General features: G+C 43.5%; 1 protein-coding gene across 4 annotated transcripts in view; it reads left to right on the top strand.

Annotated features, from left to right (window-relative positions):
- Slc38a4 (solute carrier family 38 member 4) overlaps nt 1–23,379 on the top strand; it is a 59,299-nt gene that overhangs the window by 13,124 nt on the left and 22,796 nt on the right. For 2 of the 4 annotated variants that reach the window (XM_021182869.2, XM_021182870.2), the window contains exon 2: nt 23,014–23,151. In XM_021182869.2, coding sequence (XP_021038528.1) covers nt 23,033–23,151 — 119 coding nt within the window. In that variant the 5' untranslated portion in view covers nt 23,014–23,032. Of the gene's footprint in view, nt 1–12,107; nt 12,215–16,767; nt 16,859–23,013; nt 23,152–23,379 lie in introns of those variants that run through there. The other 2 variants (XM_021182868.2, XM_029470150.1) reach the window with 2 other exon arrangements.

Genomic DNA, 23,379 nt, shown 5'->3' with positions numbered 1-23,379 from the left:
GCCACTCCAAAAAAAAAATTACTCAGAGCGAAAACTAAATGTATCTCTCCCGATGAGATAAATGCCCACCTCCATGTACATACATATGGAGTTTTAATTTCCATTAAATAATGGAAATTATTTAAATAATCAGAAAACTTTTACATTCATGAAAATACACATTTTTGAAAATGATTCTTTTATTCTTCACCAAAATAGAATAGGGAAAAAACAAAAACTAAAACTATAGCAGTAACATGTCCAGGCAGAAGTGAAGGGGTCAGACTCCACAGCCCCTGGGACTTGGTGGGTTCATAAAAAGATGGGGTTGAACCTCCTGATCTGACAGCAATGTAAAAAAAAGATTTTCCCTTGATAAATTAGAAGAAACATCCTGTACCTATCCTTAGAAATATAATGGAGGTTTTGTTTTTAAAAATCTCTTTTCAGGTTTTATCTCTAGCAAATAATAGAGAACAGTAGGCAAAAAAGATACTCTGTTTTGTTTTTCCCTAAAATGAGTAACCCAGACCAGGGGACTGCTCTGGCTGTGTGCTCTACATCACTGTTCGACATCTAGATGCACTTAACACTAAGATTCCATCTGTGAACAATAATGAAAATGATAACTATAATACAGTTTTAAAAATCATATTGTCTGAGAGTAAAGTCACTACAATGCTACACATTTCTATCCTGAGAGATACCTAGTTTGCCTGTATGCTTGTATGTTTCTTTAAAACCATTCCTCTTATCTTGGAAACATGCAGGTTTGAGTTGCTGAAGTTGCTATGGCAAGTTCATATATTTTGTTAAATACCAGGCCAGAGTAAACAGACATGACCGCAGCCAGGGCTGCGCCGTAGACAGTCAGCCTATGGTACAGATATCCTTTACAAATATGTTTTTTTTTTTTCAACCTATAGAAGGCTAGCAGTTCAAGAAGTTAATCAGACCAATGGCTGGGTGTTTTAAGGGCTCACTGGGGAAGCCATTTGTCCCAGTGTCTGTTAACATTCCAAATCATAACTCGAGGAGTGATTCATGAAACGCTGGCCCCAACGCCTGGGAGTTAAACTCACCATCTGGATTTTCGCCAAGGACGTGGAATGAAGTGTTTGCATTGGAATTCAGTGATTTTATGTATAGTCAGTGATTGGAGTCAAAAAGTAATCCACTCCTTGGGAGTGGGTGGATTCCCTTAAAAACGTTCAATTCAATGCCTGCCACGTCACACAGACCAGATAGAGTTAGACTACATGGTCAGCAGTAACTGAAATGTGTATTTAGTTTCTACTCCACTCAGTGTGTTGTAAGTTTTTATATAAATTCCTTCATACACACACACACACACACACACACACACACACACACACGAGTGGAGAGGGGAAGGGAGTATTCTCTGTAGTCTCTTAGAACCCTTTACAAAGTCACTTTTTGTTCCCAAATCTACTTAATCCATGAATGGTGCCGTATTTCGTAGACCATTACCCTCAAGGAGCCTTCCCATGTGGGAGCGTGTCTTCTTGCTACCTTCCATATGCACTAAAGGCTCCTGCCCTGGGCCCATCTCACTGGGCCAGTAAGAAGTGAGAGGGATGACTTGATGTCCTCAGAACACAGAATGCAAGTTACATGCATGCACTTGGCACTTGGAAAACGTGTCTTCATTCATCTTTGCGTCTCGAAGTTTTGTCAGACTCACCAACAAGAGTGATAACAGGAAGCAAGACCAAACGGTCCCCACCCTGCAAGTCCGTCATTTAAACACTGCTGAAGACAACAGGTTCAGAGATATTTGCACCACGGCTCTGTTCGGTTTCACATGTTGGTTAATATTAAACAAACACACATTGCAGGCCATGTCTTCTTACAAGGTTGTTTTCTGAGGTTCCGTGGGTCAGGGCCAAAACCCGTCTCTTTCCAGCTTTCCGATGGCACCAATCAATAGCCTAACGGGCAAAATAGCAGAGCGGCTAGCAGCGGCCCTTCCAAAGAGAGAAGTGCTGATGGACTTAACCCTATAAGCAAATTTGCAAACATCACATAACTCATATAAGCAAACAATAAAATGACTTAGTTGGAACACTAAACTGTTACCTCGTTTAGCTTTCAAGGTAAGCTGGTACCAGCTTTGCTAAATCCAGTTAGAAAGAGAAAACTGGGGTTCCATATAGCTACAGGGGTTTCGTTCATTTCAGAAATCCTTTTATTGTTGTTGTTGATTTGGGTTCTGTTTGTTTGTTTTGAGGCACTGTTGCTATGTAGCGCAGGCTGGCCTCAAACTTTTGATCTTTCAGCTTTGGTCTCCCACGTGTTGGGATGACAAGTATGTGCCACCATGCCCAGGTTGTCATACCCTATTAAGCACGAGTCGGAGGCCCATGAATGATGCTAATAGCTCTTTAAAGGCATTTGTAAATATACCGTACTCACCATGTGCCAGATGCCCATCAGAACACCGTGTAGACATTAAATCAGCTAATCCTCGTAACGGAAGTGTGAGGCAGGCATTATTGTTTCCCTGTAAATCAGAACACTGAGGGAAGGGAAGAGGTCAAGAGAAATAGCAAACAACTTGCCCAAAGCCAGAGTGCTAATAAGCAATAGAGACTGGAGTCGGGTCTAGGCAGGAGTCTCTGGAGAACCCAGTGTGATCTGTGCTCTTGCAGAAGGCAGACATGTAAACTCACGTGTAGCTCAGCATGTGAGTCTGTCTCCAAGGATGCACAAGGCAGAAACACAAAGGAACAAGGTTTTAGACCTTGTCTTAAGCTCCTGGGGCCAGGAGGAGCCAAGTGGGGCTCCCTTCAGAAGCATTGAATGTGGACGCCAGAGTCGCCAAGCTCATGTCTTCAGCCAGTCTGTATTTGGTGAGGCTTTGTGAATATAGGGAGACAGTAGTACATGCGTTACATGCATGAGAGGCAAAGAAGCCCAGCTTCTGTGGACAGGAAGTCCTACAGTGTCTAATGAAGAAGCTATACAGAGCCTTCTGTACAACAAACACAACGCAAAGCTTCATACATGAATGCACGCCTACCTACGTTAATATCATGTGTATCAGCTCAATTCTTAAATACCCTGAGAATTTCAAAGCTTATGACTCTTCATAGTAAAACACAGCTGCTCATTAGAAAGTAGAAAGAAAGCTAACCAGGACCAAGGAGGCAGGAAGCTCTGTTCTATATGCCAGGTGCCTAATAAAATGCTTGCCGATGGAATGAGAGGTGGGTTGACTAGAAGCGGGGAAGAAGAAAACGCACTAAAGACCACGCATCTCTTCCTTTTGGCAAAAGTTTTAACAAGAAGAATCAAATTGAAATATTTAGAAATCGAAATTCTACGCCAACAGAGAATTGTATCTTGGACATGTTCCTAGAGGACACACATTTTGGCGACTCTTTGATTTCTATGTAAGTACAGTTACCACTTACTCATGTTAAAACGTTTCTGGTTTGGTGGCAAAAGGAGCGTTATTAGCGGAAAGACCTTTACTCATGCGTACCGCTCCTTTTAGAGTTGTGAATTTCAGTTTTTTAGTTCTTCACCTAGAGAGTGTGGTATGTAGTTTCTACTCAGTGGTTCTGAACGTTGCCCCAGGACTTGCACATCTTTTAAAAATTGCTTCTTTCGGATTTTGGGATTACAATATTGTCACACCATCTCTCCCATCTCTTCCCTCCAAGCCCTGCTATCTATGCTCTGTGCTCTCTTTCCAACTCATGGCCTTTCTAGAATTAATTGTTGTTACATATATTCCTAAATATATGTGTATAACCTTTTCATCCCTTCTGTTGTTTTCAGGGGTGGCCGTTTGGTGTTGGATAACTAATTGACATACTTATCCCAAGGGAAACTATGGCCCTTGGCTCAGCATCCTTAGAACCATTGCCTGTTGCATCTCTGTGTGGGACTGAGGCATCATGGGCTTTTCCCATCCATATTAGCATCTCCATTGCTCTTGCCCTTGTCTAGCTCATGATTCTTTTTTGGGGTGGTGTGGGGTTCAAGACAGGGTTTCTCTGTATAGCCCTGGCTGTCCTGGAACTCACTTTGTAGACCAGGCTGGCCTCGAACTCAGAAATCTGCCTGCCTCTGCCTCCCAAGTGCTGGGATTAAAGGCATGCGCCACCACGCCCGGTTTAGCTCATGATTCTGAGAGGCCATGTTGGTGAGACATCATGACTGTTTGGTGGCTATCAAGTGGTTATTCCTAGTGTGTGGAAAGAAACCTTATAAATAATTTCTAAAGGCAGGTTTGGATGGGCAGCTTGAATCAATGCCTTTAATAAAAACTTTTATTCATTCAGCATTTATACAGTGCCAACTATAGCCAGGCACGGTCTATTATTATTCAAAGCAAACAAGGTGGGTTGTTTATAGGTAATCTAAATGGGTTCTCTAGACAGACTTAAACCCTTCTCCAAACCTAAATATACCATCAGTCTGAATGACTCCCTTCTGCTGCTAAAGGAAGATTGGTACTATTAATTTTATATTTGCCCTCTAGAGTTCTCATTTGTTTTATATATAATATATTCTTTATATATTATTTCGAGACAGTTTGTCTAGCCCTGGCTGTCCTGAAACTCACTCTGTAGGCCGGGCTGGTCTTGAATTCAGAGATTTACCTTCCTTCCCCTGGCCTCTTCATCCCAAGTGCTATGTATGATTAAAGGTGTGATCCTCCCCCTCCACCCCACCGGGCCAGACTTATAGTTCTTTAATAAAGTAACGCATAGAACACAAAAAGCTGAGTTAGGTTGCCAGCCTGGGCACTGCCCAACTCCTTGAGAGGAGAGCAGTTTGTCGGTTGGTGGCCCTGTGAGGGCTCTGAGTGAAGTGTGGCCACACACTGGGGTTCTTGGAACCCAGCAGGGCAAGTGATCTCTGGGTTAGAAACCTGTGTTTCCTCCACTGAAGAGACTCACTTCAAGAACTGCTCCCTGGTTCACTGCATGAAGAACATTAAGAGCTCTACCCCTGCCCCCACTGCTTCCTACCTCCATCTACCCCACTCCCACCCCATTTAGATTCCTTTGAACAAGTCTGTCTGCTAAGCATGTGTGTTACTTTTCTTTTGCTACGTGTAAACACCTGAGGAAAACCAACTTAAAGGACAGAAGAGTCCTCTGACTCATGGTTTGAGACATCTCTGTCAGCGGTCACTTGACTCTGTGGCTTCTGGGCAGAGTGAGGCAGAGCACCACGCAGAAGAACTCGTGGTAGAGAGCAAGGGTTCACCCCGTGGTGAGAGTCAGACAGAAGAGGAGGCCTTAGGCGAGATACACCCTTCGCAGGCACATCCTGTGACCAGCTGCTTCCTTCGATTAGGATCCAACTTCAACAGCTTCTACTGAAGGGCGGTGCACATGCCTTTATTCCCAGCACTTGGGAGGCAGAGGCAGGCAGATCTCTGAGTTCAAGGCCAGCCTGGTCTACAGAGTGAGTTCCAAAACAGCAAGGCTACAAAGAGAAACCTTGTCTCTAAAAAAAACCAAGCAACCCAACCCAGCCCAGCCCAACCCAACCCAAACCAAACCAAACCAAACCAAACCAAACCAAACCAAACTAAACTAAACTAAACCAAAAACAAAAAGTAAAAATAAAAGACCAGTTTCTACCACCTTCTAATAATAATATGATTTGCTGTATCAAGGGTTAATCCATTGATTAGGTGAGAACCTCATGAAAACCCCACCTCTAGGCACTGCACACTGTGGACCCAGCTGCAACATAGGAGCCTCATGACACCGTAGCAGCAGAGAATCCTTAGTTCCGCATTCTGTGGATGCTTAGAGGCCAGCCTCCACATGGGCCTGGCCAGCAGGGACACTGTCTTCTACAGCCCAGATCCAACTGTCACTATGTATGAGGGCCCATTCCTTTCTCAATTCTTGCTGGGAGCGCCTAGCCTACTCACTCACAACCTATCGGGCCATAGTTTAGAGATCTTCTGAGGGCCCAGATTCCAGCCGACTAATACCAGATTGACAAAGTCCAGTAGCTAATAAAAACAACAAAGCTAAAGTTCTTTTAGAAAATACGTTTTTTTTTTTTTATAAAGGAAGCACCCATGGGGACGGGGAAGGAAGCAATGGGATTTAGTGGCCTGTGACCCAGAGCAATGAGATTTGTTGTTGCTGTTGTTGTTGTTTAGAGCATCAGTTGCTATTAACTTGAAAGACAACAAACACAACTCAGCTCTATTTATGTCAGTATGAAGAACAGAAATGGGTGGATGGTTAGTTGTCTTGGATACAATGCTGTAATTACGCACCTTTTAGCCATACTGTTTCATCTAGTAGGTATTTTTATGTATCTAATCTATGTATGTGAAGTATATTATTTATGTGTGTGCTTATGTATATAATCTACATGTATGATGTGCATCTAAATGCACGCACGTGCCACACACACACACACACACACACACACACACACACACATCAGAGGGTGGGTTTGTTCTTCACCTTTCTCCTTGCGTAAGGTCATTTCTTTGTTGCTGCGTATACCAGGTCAGCTGGCCTGAGAAGCTCCTGGGGATTCCCCTGCCTCTGCATCCCATCTTGTCAGAAGCACAACAGAATTACAGAAGCGCATAACCTACCTGTCATTTTGAGATCTGAAGCCAGGTCCCCACACTTACGTGGCAAGCCCTTTACCCACTAAGCCATCCCCACAGCCCTCCGGAAGGAATTTAAAAGGCCAAGAATTGCTATTTCAAGCCAGCTTTTAAAAAGTCTATTTTAAAATTTAGGATTTCCATTGTAGACTGCCTACGTTTTTAATTCCCATAAGTGTTAAAGACCTTGTTGCTTTTATTCACCATATCTATTTGAGCAGAAGCCTAGACTGAGTTTGTGACACTTTTTTTTTTCCTATGTGATTTCAACGTGAGTTTGAGAAATGAGACAGAACAGAAAGATCTGTTTCCAAGGGGAAAACCAAAAAATATCAAGGTCATAGACCATCTTCTGACAAGTACTTCTGTCAACTGAGGCTAAATACAATTTTCTGCTTTGGTTGGTGGCAAAGTCAATAAATTTGTCAACCTTTACCAAAGCTGTTTGCTAATTTTGCAATGTAGCTGTTGGTTATTCAAACATTTCTAAAATAGCCCATTGTATAACCGTGGAGGTGGCATAGGCTGCAATGAAGAGAGGAGAGTGCCATCGAGTTCAGAGTCTCCTCAGAAGTCTCAGGCCAGGTTGGAGCCATTCCCTTGGAGCGTTTACAGCAAACTGAGAGCTAGACTCAGAAGCCCTTTGTGGTCTCGTATTTGCGAGGGTCATAAATGTTGACGTTTGGAGATTTCATTGGATGAAGCTATCCATACAGTAATTTACAATGTGTGTGTGTGTGTGTGTGCTAAGAACATTAAAAAAAAAAAAAAAGATGAAAGGGCCCCCACCTAGTTCATTGCAGAATTCCACTGTGCAGAGACATCAGGAATCTGGAAGAACCAGCGGGGGAGCTCTAACAAAGTTGTGAAACTTACGGGTGGGTACAACAACAACAACAAAAAAGTCCTGAAACTCTAAATCTTAAAATAGAAGCATCTGCATCGCACTACATTGTAAAAATCCTCTTTCAGATTTTGTTATATTAATTATATTTCCTGCTTTCAAAAAAAATCTACTGTGCAGATATGCCATGGACACGTGGCACATTCTAGAGGGGACCTGGAATGGAGCAGGAAGAGTGGGGGTTATGTAGTATGGGTGAAGCCATGAGTTCCAGCCCAGGACTGAGACTAAATGGTGCGCACTTGGGGTGCAGTGCATTTAGAAGGATCAGCAGGAGTCCCAGGTCATCCTCAGCTATATAGCAAGCTGGAAACTAGCCTAGGTTAAACAAAGGGAAGAGAGCAAGAGAGAGAGGAGGGGAGGGAGGGAGGAAGAGAAAGGAGGGAGGGAGGAAAGGAGGGAGGGAGGGAGGGAGGGAGGGAGGGAGGAAGGAAGACAGAAGGAAACTCAACCATACTTTTCTGTTTAGAATTAAGGTAATGTGTGTGGCTCTTGAAGGTAATATTCAATTTTGTATTTTGTTACTTGTTTTTTTTCATTATTATGTAAGTTTAGGCAAGGACTAGAGAAGCATGGGAAGATGCCTGCCAGGCGGTGGTGACACACAGCTTTAATCCTGTGAGTTCAGGGCCAGCCTGGTCTATAGAGTGAGTTCAAGGACAGCCAGGGCTACACAGAGAAACCCCGTCTTGAGCTGCGCCTCCCCCCCCCCAAAGTGGCAGAATGTTGCTTGTTGCTGAATGCTGTGAGCCTCCATGTGTGGGGGCAGAGTTGGTATGTTGCTGCATTGGATGGTCATTTATCCGCACTATTACAGAAACAGTTGGACAATGTAAATGCTGTGAGAACATACCAGAAGCCTGTCATCTACTGCATTAGATTTTGCATTTATGGACCTAAGGGCTAGAAGTGACAAAACAGCGACTCTTCTTGAAGGCTGGAGCATCGTGAATACAGTAGGATATTAAGAAGTTAAGTGAGACAGACATGGTAATACAGACCCATAATGCCAGAGCTTGAGAAGGTAGGGAAGAAGGAGGGTCACAAGTTCAAGGCTAGCCTAGGCAACACAGAAACTCTATCTTTATAAACAAATAAGTTAAATAGATACATAACACATAGCCTAGGAAAGTTAAAAAAGAAAAGAACAGAAAAGAAAAGAAGAGAAGAGAAGAGAAGAGAAGAGAAGAGAAGAGAAGAGAAGAGAAGAGAAGAGAAGAGAAGAGAAGAAAAAAGAGAAGCAAAAAGGAAGGTTGGAAAACAAGAGAAATTAAAGAGGGAGCCAGAAAAAGAAGTGTGTGGTTGGAAGTATGAGAAAAGGTGTGGCTGTAGAGAAAGGATTAAAAAGTAACCATTTTGTTTCCTAGTCACTACTGGGTCTTTGTGTCTTTCCAGACTTCGCCTATAAGCAGAATCCACGTGTTATTTTGTTCCAGGACTAGTGTCAGAGATTGAGTTACAGTCAAGACTCGAACAAGAGGCTACCTTCTTCCTTCCTGTTCCTGGGCAAAGTGCTGATGGGATTGGGCTCTGGTTGCTCTGTGTGTGTTTTGTTAACCGATTTTAAGCTGCTCCTGCCACACTCCTTTGAGGATATTGTTGCAGCTGAAATTTCCCTACAGGATACTTTAGTTCTTTTAAACACCAGCAAGACAAAGTTTGACTCAACACACTGACAAGTTCTAAGTTTCTTGTGACACAATAGTTTTGTGCTTTCAATTAATAACATTTTCTTGGGACACGAATTCTAGGATCTTTCCTGTGTGAAGATAACAGCCAAAACATCTTTTTCTTTTTTTTTTTTGGTTTCAAGTTTCTTGTTTCTCATAATACAGTCATATAAAATTCCTAGCATTTATCATGAGCTAGAAAAATAATTAAAAAAAAACTTTCAAGGGAAAAAAATGTCAAATTCCTGTTGACTTCTATTTGAATTTTTCTATTTGTCTCCCTTTTGGTCATCATTTTCAGACAGGTAAGTTAAATCCCAAACCATCTTGTCAGTCCCCCTTGTCTCCACCTCCAGCTCCACCCACCACCTCTCTGTGCAACTACCCTGCCAGCTTTATTGTGAAGGTTCAAGGCCCCTCATCCCAAGCATCTGATTTCCCAGACGCCATCTTCTTCCATCTGGATTCCTTCATCCTGTTCTCCTGTCGGGGTCAGAAGGTCTCCACTCAGGCCAGGAGGGTTCTCACGTTGTCGGAATGCGTGCCCCTTTTCACTCAGGAGGCCTCTCGCCTCTCTGTCCACTGAGATCTCAGATGGCCTTTCCTTTCAGCCAGAGGCCCCAGGGCTCCCTGAGAACTTCCTGGATGACCTCAGCCCATAGCAGCTCCCCGTTTGACAAGTCCCAGGGGACTCTGTGCAGTTAAGCTGGTATTAACTGTGACAGAGCCTGGGAAGCTAAGGATATCTTCATGTGGGCATGTGTCCTCAGTCCCAGCCATGTGCTTACTTAGACCAAAGCGCCTGTCCCGTTTGTGGAAGTATTTACTTATGGGGTTCTTTTTGTTTGTTTGTTTTAAAGGGGTCAGTTAAAGTATTGGCCACCTCAGTACCCAGATTTGCTCATTAGCCATTCCTATAACCTAGGTCATGCTACTATTTATTTATTTATTTAGAAAAGGCTTCTCTCTGCAGCCCTGGTTGTCATCTGTCCTAGAGCTTACTCTATGGATCAGACTGGCCTTGAACTCAAAGATCTGCCTGTCTCTGCCCCCTGAGTACTGGGATTAAAGGTGTGTGACATCATGGTTACCCATTTTCATTTGCAAGAGAGGGAGTTTGTGATCCCTTGCTGCCTTCTATACTGACAATTCAACCATCCTGGAACCTGACCGAATATATTGTATTTACTACATTTTTAAAAGCCAAAACGGCATACATCCATCACCAGATGTGCGTGAAATTACACCACAACATTATTGTAAGACATCATTGGGGTGTTACCTTACCACATGCAAGCCTGCTTTTTCCCACAAAAGGGAAGTTTTCTGCCTTTTGTAAAGGCCAGATCCTATAATTTCTTCACTAAGTTGGCCACATTTGAATGTGTGAAAATGTGTACAAAAAACCTGAATGCTCTAACTACTAACTAGGGTCTTGGCCATTTGAGCTAGTTTCCATCTGAGTGGATTTGATTTTAAGAAGTGTTGTAAGTTTTGTGATTAGAATATTTTGGCATAAAGTAGATTGAATTTTTTTTTTTTTTTTTTTTTACAAAGGACAGGGAAGTATGTTTGTAAATTTATCCTGATGTGCCTGTTGTAATAGTTACTCAGTATACTTGGAAGTAAGAATGCTGAACCCCAACACACAAAATATTAAGGGAAGTAAAATGTTTGGAGTATACACGTGTCTTGTCTCTCAGCTCCCCATTTAATATGAAGACCATACAATAAAGCTCTCTTATCAGGATGGCATCCATGCTGGCTCTAATGACCCACCAGGAAATGGGATTTAATTTCCTAACAGTTACTGCTATTCTTCCCTTGCTTTTTCTCATCTTCATAGCCTTTTCTCGATGAATTACGATAGCCCTCATCTGAGAGAAAACAAAAACAAACCCATGACAGAAACCTCCAGAGTGGAGAACACACTGTCACGGGTGAGGGTAAAGGTGCCATCTCAGACTTAATAAATCAAATGGGCACAACTAGAGTGGAAGAGGGGAGCGGGCAGGTCCACGTGACTCTGATGGTTTGTGTATTGCATCAACTTGGGAATTTCTTAACCAGAGGACAATGTTTAGTTTTTATAGGAATGGGCGTTGGTAGACTATTATAACAGAGCTTCTGATTGGTTATGAGATTATTTACGTCATAAGCATTTAAAAGGCAAAGATCTTGAGTCCGGGCTAGTTTCTGCTTCTTTCTCATCTCCCTTTCAGAATGTCTATCTAGCTGATCAATTTTTATTGCAGATAAGTTATTCGCCAACACATTTGACTTCCTCTTCTGGTGTGTGGAGAGCTACCTAGGTTTGTTTCTTTTAAGGAGATGATGTATGCCTTTAGGGATTCTTGCAGCACACCCCATAGCTTGCTCGCCCACACATGGCCTCTGGTGAGGCAGCCGTGGTTGATAAGGCCTAGAATTGTCACTTCCTGGCACCTTGAGTAACTTGGTACGGTTGGAGGTCCTGTCATCCTGTAAAATTTCTTCTGAATGGGTCAGCAAGGCAAAGGAAAACCATCCTCCCATATAACCAGTACATCTTTACACTCTGACCCTGACATCATATGGTGTGACTTTTTAATAGCTATTATTATTTTTATTTTATATGGTCAGTTCATAAAACCTGAGAAATTAATGCTTCTAGCTCAATCCCCTGACCATGCAACGGATTGATTTTTTTTTTTTTTTTTAGTGCTGTGTGACACTGAAGTGAGGCTTTCAATAAGAACCTCGTTGTATAAAAGCCAAAATTCCAAAAGCAAATAGAAATTGGTGTGACCAATGTTTAAGCCAAGTGACCAACAGCAAACCAACTCGGTGCCTCTCTTCTGGGCTGACGCAAGCTGGACCGAGGGCGGTGTTGAGGCCAGGTGATGGTGTTGATTGGCTTATGTCGTCCACTCCCACTGGCCTTTAAATCATTGTCTTGCTTTCCAAAAAGTTCAGATAAGTCACCTCTGTGACAGGGGTCTGCCATCCCAAACAGTTCAGAAAAGACGGCACAGGACTGGATAAATAATTAAGGTACAGTTCATTTTACATACATGTTCACGGACTTACAGTAGTGCTTGCTCTCCTCTTTAGACTGTGTCGGTTGCTTATTCATTACAAATTAAAATGACAGAAAATACTACATGGATAACTTTTGGCTTAAAAGATCAATTCAGTATATTATCAGACATGAAAATTATTTATCCAGTTCCCGGCTGCACTTCTCTTTTGCAAATGGTTCTGGGTCTGATGAGAAAGTTGGCTGGTGGATGGTAGGCAACAGACATGGTGCAAGGCCTGCAGGCAGTCTCAGTCCTTGTAGCTGCTGCTAAGTCACTGAAGGCACTAAACGTTAGGGGAAGATACATAATTGTCACTGTCCTGACTCCAGCTGACACCATTCAACAAAACCCACAGAAACTTAATCAAAGAAAGAATGTCCCATGAGTAGAGGTGGGGGTGGATAAATGTTTCCCCTATCTATGAGAGAGAGAGGGAGAGGGAGAGAGAGAGAGGGAAATATTTGTCTCCCTCATCTTTTTAATTGACAATTTAAAAAAACCACTTTTTAAAAGAGCAAAATCACAATAAGAACCCGAATAAATATAAATAGGACTTTAAGTTTTGAAGATCTTGAATTGGCAGACTAGAAACAGTGGTTCTCAAAATGGCCAAGTGGGTGGAGGTTTTACACATCCATATAGTGAACATCTGATTGAGAAACTGGCGATAGAGACTAAAGCAAAGCCAAGAGAGTTTTAACCCAGTGGGAAAATCCCCAACTCAAGAAATAGTCCATATTCTTGTCCATCGGTTTACAATGAACCTTCCGAAGAACTTAAACCAAGTTCAACGGGTTTTCTAAAAAGATTACAATGCTTTTGTAATGTAAAACCCTCCAGTCTAGACTTATGATTAAATTACTTCTAGATGGTACTTAAAAAATATAAGGGTATCATTTAGGGTTGTGATAGTCAGACTTTAAAGGTTTCTTTAAACTGTGTTTTACAATATGTGCCAAAAGTTGTTCAGATAGTTATTTTTAACATCTAAGTTGGTTTAAAGGATGTGAAAATCATTTATTTTGGGGGAGAAAAAGAAAAGGGTGTCTCCAGAGGTGGCCTTGAGTCTGTTATAGAATGTAGACGTTTGGGAGTCTGCTGTATTCACAGTCATGGCAAGTTCTTAGACATCACTAATTTAATTGAGTTTCATAAAGAGTTTTCCCCTGACAAGGTCACGTATGCTATGTGTCCCTGTATGTCTGGTAAGCTGGTTATTGTATGGGAAATAAGGACTAGAGATTAGTTGTGGGTTTCTGCTTAAGATAACTGTGTCTTCTGAAAAAAAAATCTGTAAGGAAGCAAGTGGACTCCAGTCTTATGAATGGTCCTCTATTTTTTACCATTAGCAAGCATTTCGTGTTTTGTTTTGTTTGGAGACAGGGCTTCACACAACAGCCCACGCTGGTCTAGAATGCACCCAGTTGGCCTCAAACTCAAAGCAGTACTTCTGTTGGGGTGATAGTCACATGCTCTCTCTCACGTGGCTAAGCGTGTAATCCTTGTGGGAGAACAAAGCCACAGCACAGGCTGTTGATTATCAACAGTTCTCATTCTTTGTAGGTGTTCTCTCTAAGCTGTGTCTAAGCATGGGATAAAAGGAGCTTGAAAATCCTGAAGCTACCTCATTTTTTAGATAACCAGTAAGTCCCAAGAGCCTCCTTGTCTTCTGCCTCTTTGGTGCTGGGATTGCAGACACCCACCACCATGTCTGGCATGCTGGTGCAATAAGCACTTTATGACGTGAGTCATCTCCCCCAGTCCCAAAATGTCTCCATGTTTCAATGACAAACAGTGAGTTGGATGACCAGTCTGTCTTGCTATCAAGCTTTGAGTAGGACTGTATCATTGGGGACATGAAGGCACTTTCACATGGAGGTAATATCAGATTCGTTTTCAGGCCAACACTATAGCCATTTATTGGAGGCACATTTTCGATGTGACTTGAAATCAGTTCTTCGGATAGAAGATATTTTGCTTTTACTTGCACGGGTTTGCTGTTACCCACTTGCTCAACCCAAGGGTCACTGCCACGTTGGCCGTCAGCCGCCTCTGCCAGGCTTTTGGAGTAGACTGGTCAACACTGAGATGGTCTGAAGGACCAGACCAATGGTGGTGGTGGAAAGTTCACCCTGACGTCACTAGCTCCCCTCCACTTTGACTTATCAGGCAGAACAAATGTTTGCCGTCCTCGCGGAAGGTCACCCCTCCAGTGTCGGACTCGGGACAGTTTTGTTTACCATTTTTGAGGTCTTGGGTTGGTGCTGAGCCACAGGTACAGCATTTGAGAAGTGTCTCATTTTGAGGAACTCCCCCACCAAGAGCTTCTTAGCGGCAGATCAAAGGTTGAAATCCCAACACGTTCAATAACCAGGGTCTGGGTGTGTGTGTGGGGGGTTGCTGCTTGAGACACCTGCTAATACATGCACTAAATTGAAAGTCTGCTAACTGAATGAGTAACTGGAAAGTACCCTGGTATGGTGGAGGAAACAGTTTAGAGAGGGGACAGAAGGGAACAAGGTGCCCCAGCCAGGAGGCCCAAAGTACAGACAGCAGGGAACCAAAATGATTGGATTATGTAGAAAAGAGCAGCCCAGCCCCTGGGCTGGAGAGTTCAGGGTAGAAGGTGGGGTATGCCAGCCAGGAAGACTCTGTAACTGGTAGGAACTGGGGGCTGAGGGATGCAGGGAGAACTTGGAAGCCAGCATCCACTTTGTTATGTTAAATAGCTACCTCAGCCATTTGTCCCGGCTTTGAAGCCTAACAGTCACGTGATAGTTAAGGTTTGACTTTGACTTTGCATCTGCACCATAGTGGATGGGACCTGAGCTGCTGAGCTCTGCCTGTGATGTTTGTTTAGCCTGTTTCCATACAATGGAAAGAAAGGCCGAAGGAATTCTGTCAAAAATCTGACTTTTTAGAAGCATTCACAACATTTGTGTGTGTGTGGGAGGTGCAGTGTAGCTTTTTTTTCCTCTTGGTGATCAAGATAAACTTGCTGCTTAATTTTGAGGTATTCGTGTCATTCCTCGGTACACACCCCTACCTTCCCCCGACACATGCCTCAAACCAGCAAGCACGTATGCCCATGCCTGTCATGAACACAATTTCAAGTTGCTTTGGTGTTTGCAGAATATAACAGCACAGTGCCAGATGCTAGGAGTATGTAGCCTGCAAACGTGACACCCACTCCATCCCGTGAGGCTTCCTCCCTGGTTAGGTGGGTGGCCATTTGTCAAATTAGCACACAAGTGTTAAGTGTAAGCACAGATGAGTCCTGTGAGGACAAGGAGAGCAGTGCTCCATGAACATGGGAGCGCTCCTTCAGATGTGTGAGTCCCAGAGGCGCTTCCCGGCCACATGGCTTTTAATTCCTTCAGATTGTCCTAGCTGAGCCCTGGATGCCTCCTTAGGAGTACAGGGAGGAGAGTTCTATGCAGGGGAAACAACATGTGAAGAGGTTCTGAGGTGGCAATGGGAGAGACAAGATGCCCAGTGACTCTGTGAACCACAGCCTCTAAAGAAAGTCATGGGGATATTATGCTAGGTTAGTGATCTGGGGTGACAATGAGGTGGCTGCATTCTAAATAAATGTTCATAGACTGGTAGGTGCTGTTCTTATTGGACCTGAGTAGGGGGATAAAGAACTAAGACTTGTGGGGTGGGGAGGGGGGTCAAGGTTGATGACTATCTGCACCTAGTGAGCATCCAGTAAATTGGATTGCCAAGTTCTGAGCCAAGGAGCGAGATTGAGAGCTACAGAAAGGAGCGTTCTCAACCCTGGTGCTTGCTGGCATCTTTCTTTTCTTTCTTACCCATGCCACGATTGGCTGATTATTTCAGCAAGTGTTTAGTCAGAGAATAATACCAAAGATGTTTGTTGTAACTCTATGTAAAAGCTTTCTGTTTCCAATCTGTTTTCATTAATAGGGTAAGTTCCTTGAGTTCAGGGCTGTGCCTTAAGCCATTTCTCTGTGATTTCCAAAGTTTCCGGTTTGCACTTCCATTCTGGATGTCGCTTGCTGAAGGAATGAGTTGCTGGATGCCAGGGTGAAACACTTTCACGCTGAAGTCTGTTTATGTTACTAACGGGAGGTTACACTTTGGCAGCCACCATGTGACCAAGATGTTTTGAGATGCTTGCTTTGTGATACAAGTTCTTCCCCTACCTCACTTCCAAGCTTTGCAGGAGTTCTGAGAACAAGATACCCTCTTTCAGGGTGTCTCAGACACAGTTTCCATGCTAGTATATATGTTCAAATGTAGATGAAAGCATCCGTGGGATTCTGATTATTGGAAGAAGGAGAAGGGATGGAGTGTATTGAGGGCCGCCTACATGCTAACCTTCAGCAAACATCATCATACTTAAACTCTCATCATGCTAGTTTTGTGGTAAATGATATTACTCCCCCCCCCCCTTTTTTTTTTCAGAAAAAGCTGGAGGGCGTCAGTTAGGTAATTTGGCCAAGGCTTATACCTGGTGCTATTTGCCACCAAAGCCAGAGTTTCTGTTCTCCATTCAGGCATTCGTTCTCTATGGATAAGAGGCAGAAGGTGAACGCCACTCAACCCGAATGTCCATTTTCCATCTGTATATGCAATAAGAACAAGACTGGTAAAGAGGGCTGCTATGGGGATTACCTGGGGTGATGTATTCAAAGCCTTAAACTAGTTCCTGGCCCACGGTACGCACATACACACACACGGAGTAGGCGCCACTTGAGGGTTGGTAACTTCTGGCTTTGATCCCAAGATTAGCGTGGTTTTAGGTGAATGGCGTAATGAAGCCCCTACAGTGCAATGGAATAAACTTTAGCAGCAATCCCTGGAGTGTGAACAGAGATCTCAGCCCTGAGCTTCTACAGAGAGCTCAGACCAGGTCAGGAAAAGATAGAGTGGAAGAGGAGAAGGCCATTTCAGTCACTGTGACAGGTTTGTGCAGACGGCCTGAGCAGAACACAGTGTATCTCCCTCCACCCCCACCCCCACCCCCACCCCCTGCAAACTATAGACTAGTGTAGCTATAGACACCAGATGAGGAGAGTGTAGAATGAGATACAGAGACTGGAGAAACACAGACCTTATGAGCCATAAAGCTGTGTTGTCCTTGTGAGAATCTGGATGGCTTTAGAGGGCATTCAGCAAAGAGAGGATCTGATAAACTCCAGCAATTCACTCTGGCTCATGTGTGGAGAACCTGTGTGTGTGGAATGGATATGTGGTAGGGCAGGCAAGAGAGGGTTCAAGGAGCTCGATTAGGCCACATCTACTTGGAAAGGTGTTGTTGGTGGAAGACATGGGACAAGGTAGACCAGTTTGAGAAAAACTTGAGTTGCCTGTAAAATCAAGCAGGCTCCGTAAAGGACTGCAAGTTGGATAGAAGCGGGTGGGTATTTGCCACATTAGACTTCTGCTTCTGGTCCAAGTAGCTACGCCCATGTGGTGACTGACATTCTTAGAGCGGCTTGTGATGGAAGACAGGGAAGATTTTAGGCATGTGACATTTTAAATGTTGAGCTACGCAGGTATCAGCGAGGCCACTGGTCATACGGAAGCATAACTTAGAGAAGAAGCCTGGACCAAGCTTTAGCTTGAAAGTCCACTGTGTGCACTGAAAGTTGAAGACGCAGGTCACGGAGGAGGCCAACAGTAGGCAAAGAGAGAGCCAATAGACGCAGTCACAGAAATATTATGGGAACTGGCCCCTGTGACAATGAGGACTCCGTGGTCCCACTATCTGTTAAAGAACTAGTTAAAGAACTAGAAAGCTTGGTTGAATGATTTTGGGGGGGCCTCAGAGCCAGGCAGTTATTTGCATAAGCTTCTGGTTGAGTAGACCTGTGAACAAACATGGCGGGTGGGTGGTTCAGGTTGAGGAGGGAGGGTGAATTTACCCATGCCCCTCTACGTTTTTGTTCTGTTTAGATTTTCAGGCTCACAGGCATCACTGAAAGAATTGTTTTCTTTACTGAGTCTATTGATTCAAACACTATTTCTTTTCCCCAGAAATATATTTATGGAGACTCCTTTTGAAGTACAGTGTCTTACCAGCATTCTGGCTATCTCTTAGCTCCACTGTTGATTCAAATACTATTTTTCCCCCAGAAACATACTTATGGAAGGTCCCTTTGAAGTAGTGTCTTACAGCATCTCTTGGCTACTCCCTTTGAAGTAGTGTCTTACCAGCATCTCTTGGCTACTCCCTTTGAAGTAGTGTCNTTTGAAGTAGTGTCTTACAGCATCTCTTGGCTACTCCCTTTGAAGTAGTGTCTTACCAGCATCTCTTGGCTACTCCCTTTGAAGTAGTGTCTTACCAGCATCTCTTGGCTACTCCCTTTGAAGTAGTGTCTTACCAGCATTCTGGCTATCTCTTGGCTCCATCAACTTCAGACTTAAAAGTCTTCAAAGTAGATAGGTATGGCTATGGGGTCTTGCCTCTACAGAATCAACCAAGGAACATAAAACTAAGCCCATAGAAAGAATGGCCAGCAGTAGTTAGTGATGTTATCAGCTCATGGAGCCTTTGAAGAACTCAAAGAAGCCAGAAGGGAGGACTGGGGAACCTGAGAAAGGGGCCAAGCCCCAGGGTAAGTGTGTTTTTTGTTCTAGAGGGGGTTCTGTAGCAACATCAAGTCATGCCAACATATTCAAAGAGAAGCAGAGGTCACAGGTCATCAGTGACGGTATTCACCCAAGAACCTCTCTTTGGCGCACTGTAGTCTGTTTGGGTTGTTATTTTTTTTCAATTTGCTTTGGGGGGCGGTTTCACTTATGAGTACTATATAGCATTCTTACCCTTTCCGTCTCCCTGCGCCAACTTCTCCCTTGCTCCACCCCTTCCCGAGTGCATGACCTCTTCTTCTGTAGTTAGAACTGGTGCACAGAAGCACACACATTTAGGGTTGCTTGTATGCGCTCGTGTTTAGGGCTGACCACTTGGGCTCATCCTTAGAGGAGACTGACTCTCCCTCTCCTTACAACCCATATCTCTGTAGCTCTTCTTCTGTGGGTAGGCCTGGTGAGAGTTCCCCTATCTGAAACTGGCACGTCAGCTGCTCTGTGGTTGGTATTTGGATCTTGCTTAGGCAGCCTTACTGAGATTTCATGGGCACACTGTCCATAATAATGTCTAGAAGACAGCATCTGATACTACCAGTCCTGGTTCTCTGGCTCTTACAGTTTGCCCATCCTTCTTCAGTGATATTCCTTGAACCTGACGTCTAGAGTTTACACTGTAGATGTACCAGCTTGGACTGTATGTCCCATGGTCACTTTCTCTCTACATTTTGACCAGTTAGGGATTTCTGTAGTAGCTTCCATGGACTGCAAAAATAAATAAATAAATAAATAAATAAATAAATAAATAAATAAATAAATAAAATAAGGGGGGGGGGAAAGCTCGTTTGTGGGTGAGAGATGCATTTCTCTCTCTGGGCATTATTATCTCTGAGTAGAAATACCTAGCATATAGTTAGAAATTATATTGATTTAGGAAGACGTTAGTCTGCCATTATGTCATTTCTGGAATCTAGTTCATAAAGAAAAACTTCAATGGACTCTCTGGCAAGTATTAGGGCCTTGATAACAAAGGAAGAAGTCTACCAAGTAAGAACAGAAGCCCCAGACCCAGTGGCAATTTTACATAGGAGTGGGCCCCTCAGGGTGCTCCTCCCCCACTCAAGGTCACCTTACACCTGAGCCTGCGCACTGTAGAGAAGCTTGAAAGACCTGCAAGAGAGCAGGAAGTGCTGAACCAGCCGAGCCTACAGTGCCACAAAATACAGCTATCCGTCTGATAGATCATTCTCCACTCATAAACACAGGAGTTTAAGGGAAACCAGCAGCGGCTGGGGAGGGGGGGGACGGGGGAGAACATCTGCAGAACCTCCAGATGTGCCAACTCTCCACGTGAAACATGGAACTTAAGGAAGAGCAATGCGAAGTTCTGGAGATGCCAGTTCAATAGCTTTGGAGTTTGGGGAAACACGGTGTTCATAAAATAAAACAGCGAAAATGACCTGAAAACAAGGAAGAGGGTGAGAAAAAACACATATATAAAAAAATTATATATATATATTAAATTAGATATATATTAAATTATATATATATTAGAAGCATGTCTATTATACCAGGAGGAGCCTCTGAGGGAAGGGAAGTCCAACCCGTGGGCTGGAAAGTTCAGGGTCAGGGTCAGGGTATGCCAGGTAGGGACTGAAGGATGCTGGGAAAGCCTGTAGGTCAGGTCTGCTTTGGTATGTAAATTTGTACCTCGGTGCCTTGTCCTGGGGTCAGAAACCCAACACACCCTTTCGGATGTGACGTAAGAAATGGAAGACATGGTGGCTACTTGATTTACAGTGAAGCAACAACTTGATCAGTTGATTTTAAGTTGAAAATATCCATAAGATGATGATGTATTTGGTACACCTAGCCTACTGCGAGAGTCAGCTTTCTGTTACTGTGACAAAAGGACCTGAGGTAACCAAGTTAAAGGCATTAGAGTGTGTTTGGGTGGATGCGTTCAGAGCCGCCATTGGCTTGTGCTTCTTAAGGTGATCTATGGGAGTGTTGTTTACCTGGCTGTAGCCTATGGCAGAGGAGGCTTGTTTAACGCGGGGACGGGGCAGTGAGCAGGATGTAAAATGAGTAAGTAAAAAGACAAAAACAAACACATGAACAAGCAAACAAAGTAGCTTCCAGTGACCGAAAGTTTCCCGTACTTCCTAGTAGTGCTACAGGCTGACAAGCAAACCTTCAACACTTGGGTCTCTCCAGGACATTCAAGACTAAACGGAGGAAGCACAACAGTTTATCCACCCAGCAAACTGGAGAATGCGTTTTGTTTTTACCCTCTGGGGGACGTAGGTGACTGTCCCTAGTGCTCACCACTGCCCCCTAGTGTCCCAAAGGGGTTGTTTACAGCCTACTCAAAGTATACTTATAGTGACGGCTGATGGAGACTGTGTAATCTAAAGTCAGAAACAGTGTGGCTTCATAAGTGGTCTTCTCTCGACTTTACATCACTCTGCCTTGTATTAGTAAAGGATTCATTTTCATCCCTCTGGCTTGAAATGCACGTCTGTCTTCTTTAAAATTCTGCTGCTTTCTTTCCTGAATTCTGAACCAGTTCTTTGTCTATTCTGTCTTTCTATCTTGCAATTCTTTCCCATAAGAGCGACTGTTAGATCCTGTGTCCATCTCTTTCTTAACTTCTCCCTCGCGTTTTTGATTCCTTATCCCTTGGTGTTACAATCTGAGTGATTTCTACGGCTATATCTCTCACTTTCCTAATTCTCTCTTCAGTTGACTTTCCTGTTTCTATAACTGTATTTTTAGAATTGCTTTTGCAGAAACTAAACTTTCCTTGCTTTACAACATACTTATTTTATAGACGCTGTTTCCTTATTTGGATATTATTATTATTATTAATCATATCACTTTAAAAACCTGTCTTATATTGCCTCATTACTTGGGAATCTTGTCATTTCTTGTGCCAACTGGCATTCATGCTAGAGGGTTTCTACATGTGTTTTGAACTTATATAATGTCAGGTCCCAAGTCCAAGTGTGTGCCTTCCATAAATAAATTTCAGGAGTTGGTTGGGGCATTCTCATGTGTAGGTTTCATCTTTCTTGGGATTTGTGGCTTTTTGAATTCTGGAGCAATTCCCATGGTTGTGTCTGCTCAGTATGTTCTTAGCAGGAACTCGAATATTAGAACGACTCCCTTCGAGAATATTCCTATTTCTGACAGTATAGGGCTCCATAGCTGCTGACCTCATCTAGTGTAAGCATCTTAGGACATTTCTATCAATAGCACAGGATGCTTTATGATATTTTAAACAAGGCAAAGTCAGCCAGTCTCTTCCCTCGCTTTGCTGTCAAGGAGAACAAAGTCCAAACAACGTTGTGCTGAGACCCATGACTTAAAAGACGAGGCACAGTATAAAAGATAAATCTCTTTATGGTTAATACGCATTTCAATTTGATGTAGATGATGTCTAAGGCCAAATCCAAGGCAAACCCGAGCCTTTGGTTTCTTGGCAATTTCTGCTGTGGCTTGCACTCCAGATTCCTAGATCATGACTTTCTAACCTCGATCCTGTCCTGGGCCGTGTTTTACCGAGTGCTTTGGTGGCCTGAACTAATTCATGCTCAGTTACATTAAGGCACTAATGTTCTTTCTAGCTGCTACTCATAGGGACACTTGGCAGGCCCTCTTCCTTTGTCAATAATTTACTTTTGTCCTCTCCCCTCCATTTGAAAAAGGCGTGCAATCAGCTTACAAGACCCAATCTGCATGATGTCTGCTTCCACATCTTGAATGTTTTTATTCCCATGGCGAGTTGCATAATATCTCCATCTTCTTTTCTTTTCGTTTCTTACCCTTCCCTCCCTTCTTTTCAGCTCTCTCTTTCTTTCCCTTCCTTCCTTCCTTCCTTCCTTTTTTCTCTCTTTTCTTTTCTTTTTTTCCTTTCTTTCTTTCTTTCTTTTTTTTTTTTTTGTAGTAGGTGAGGGAAACTTTTCAGGGAGTGTTTTTTTTTTTTTTCTGTGAGGCTTTTCAAGAACTTTGTTCCTTAACGTGTTTCGCAGTGAGCGTCCTCACAAAGTTAGGGACTCTGATTCATCAATCCAACTCAAAGCAAATTGTAACGGCGCGTTTGTGCTCTGTTCTCAGAACAGTGTGTTCTGAGCGTCAACACAAAGTGGAAGAGCCTCGAGCTGAAGGCGCTGTGTATTATTTGCACTGAAGACTCTTTTCTGTGGACAGGAAAGGACTGTGAGGTCAAATGGACCCCATGGAACTGAACAACGTCAACATCGAACCCGACGGAGACAGCTGCAGCGGGGACAGTATTCAGGACAGCTACACCGGCATGGGAAACTCCGACAAGGAAGCCATGAACAGGTACGGGGCGAAAACTTGCCAGGCTCTATGGAAAAATCAGATGGGCCGTGGGCTGGGAAAACCAGGGTCCTGGTGTAATGACTGGGTTTATTATGGCTCAACATGAGATAACAATGTTGATATTGACACATTAGCCCTCTGATCTTTTGTGTGGCTGACTGGAAACTGAAGTTTCAAGGTCCGAGTCTCCATTGCTGATGTAACCGGCGTCTCTCCGAGAGCAGCCTG

The sequence above is a fragment of the Mus caroli genome, chromosome 15 (genome assembly GCF_900094665.2).
Source record: "Mus caroli chromosome 15, CAROLI_EIJ_v1.1, whole genome shotgun sequence".
NCBI classification, from domain to species: Eukaryota; Metazoa; Chordata; class Mammalia; order Rodentia; family Muridae; genus Mus; species Mus caroli.
The sequence above is the reverse complement of the archived record's forward strand: the minus strand, read 5'-3'. Positions and strand labels throughout refer to the sequence as shown.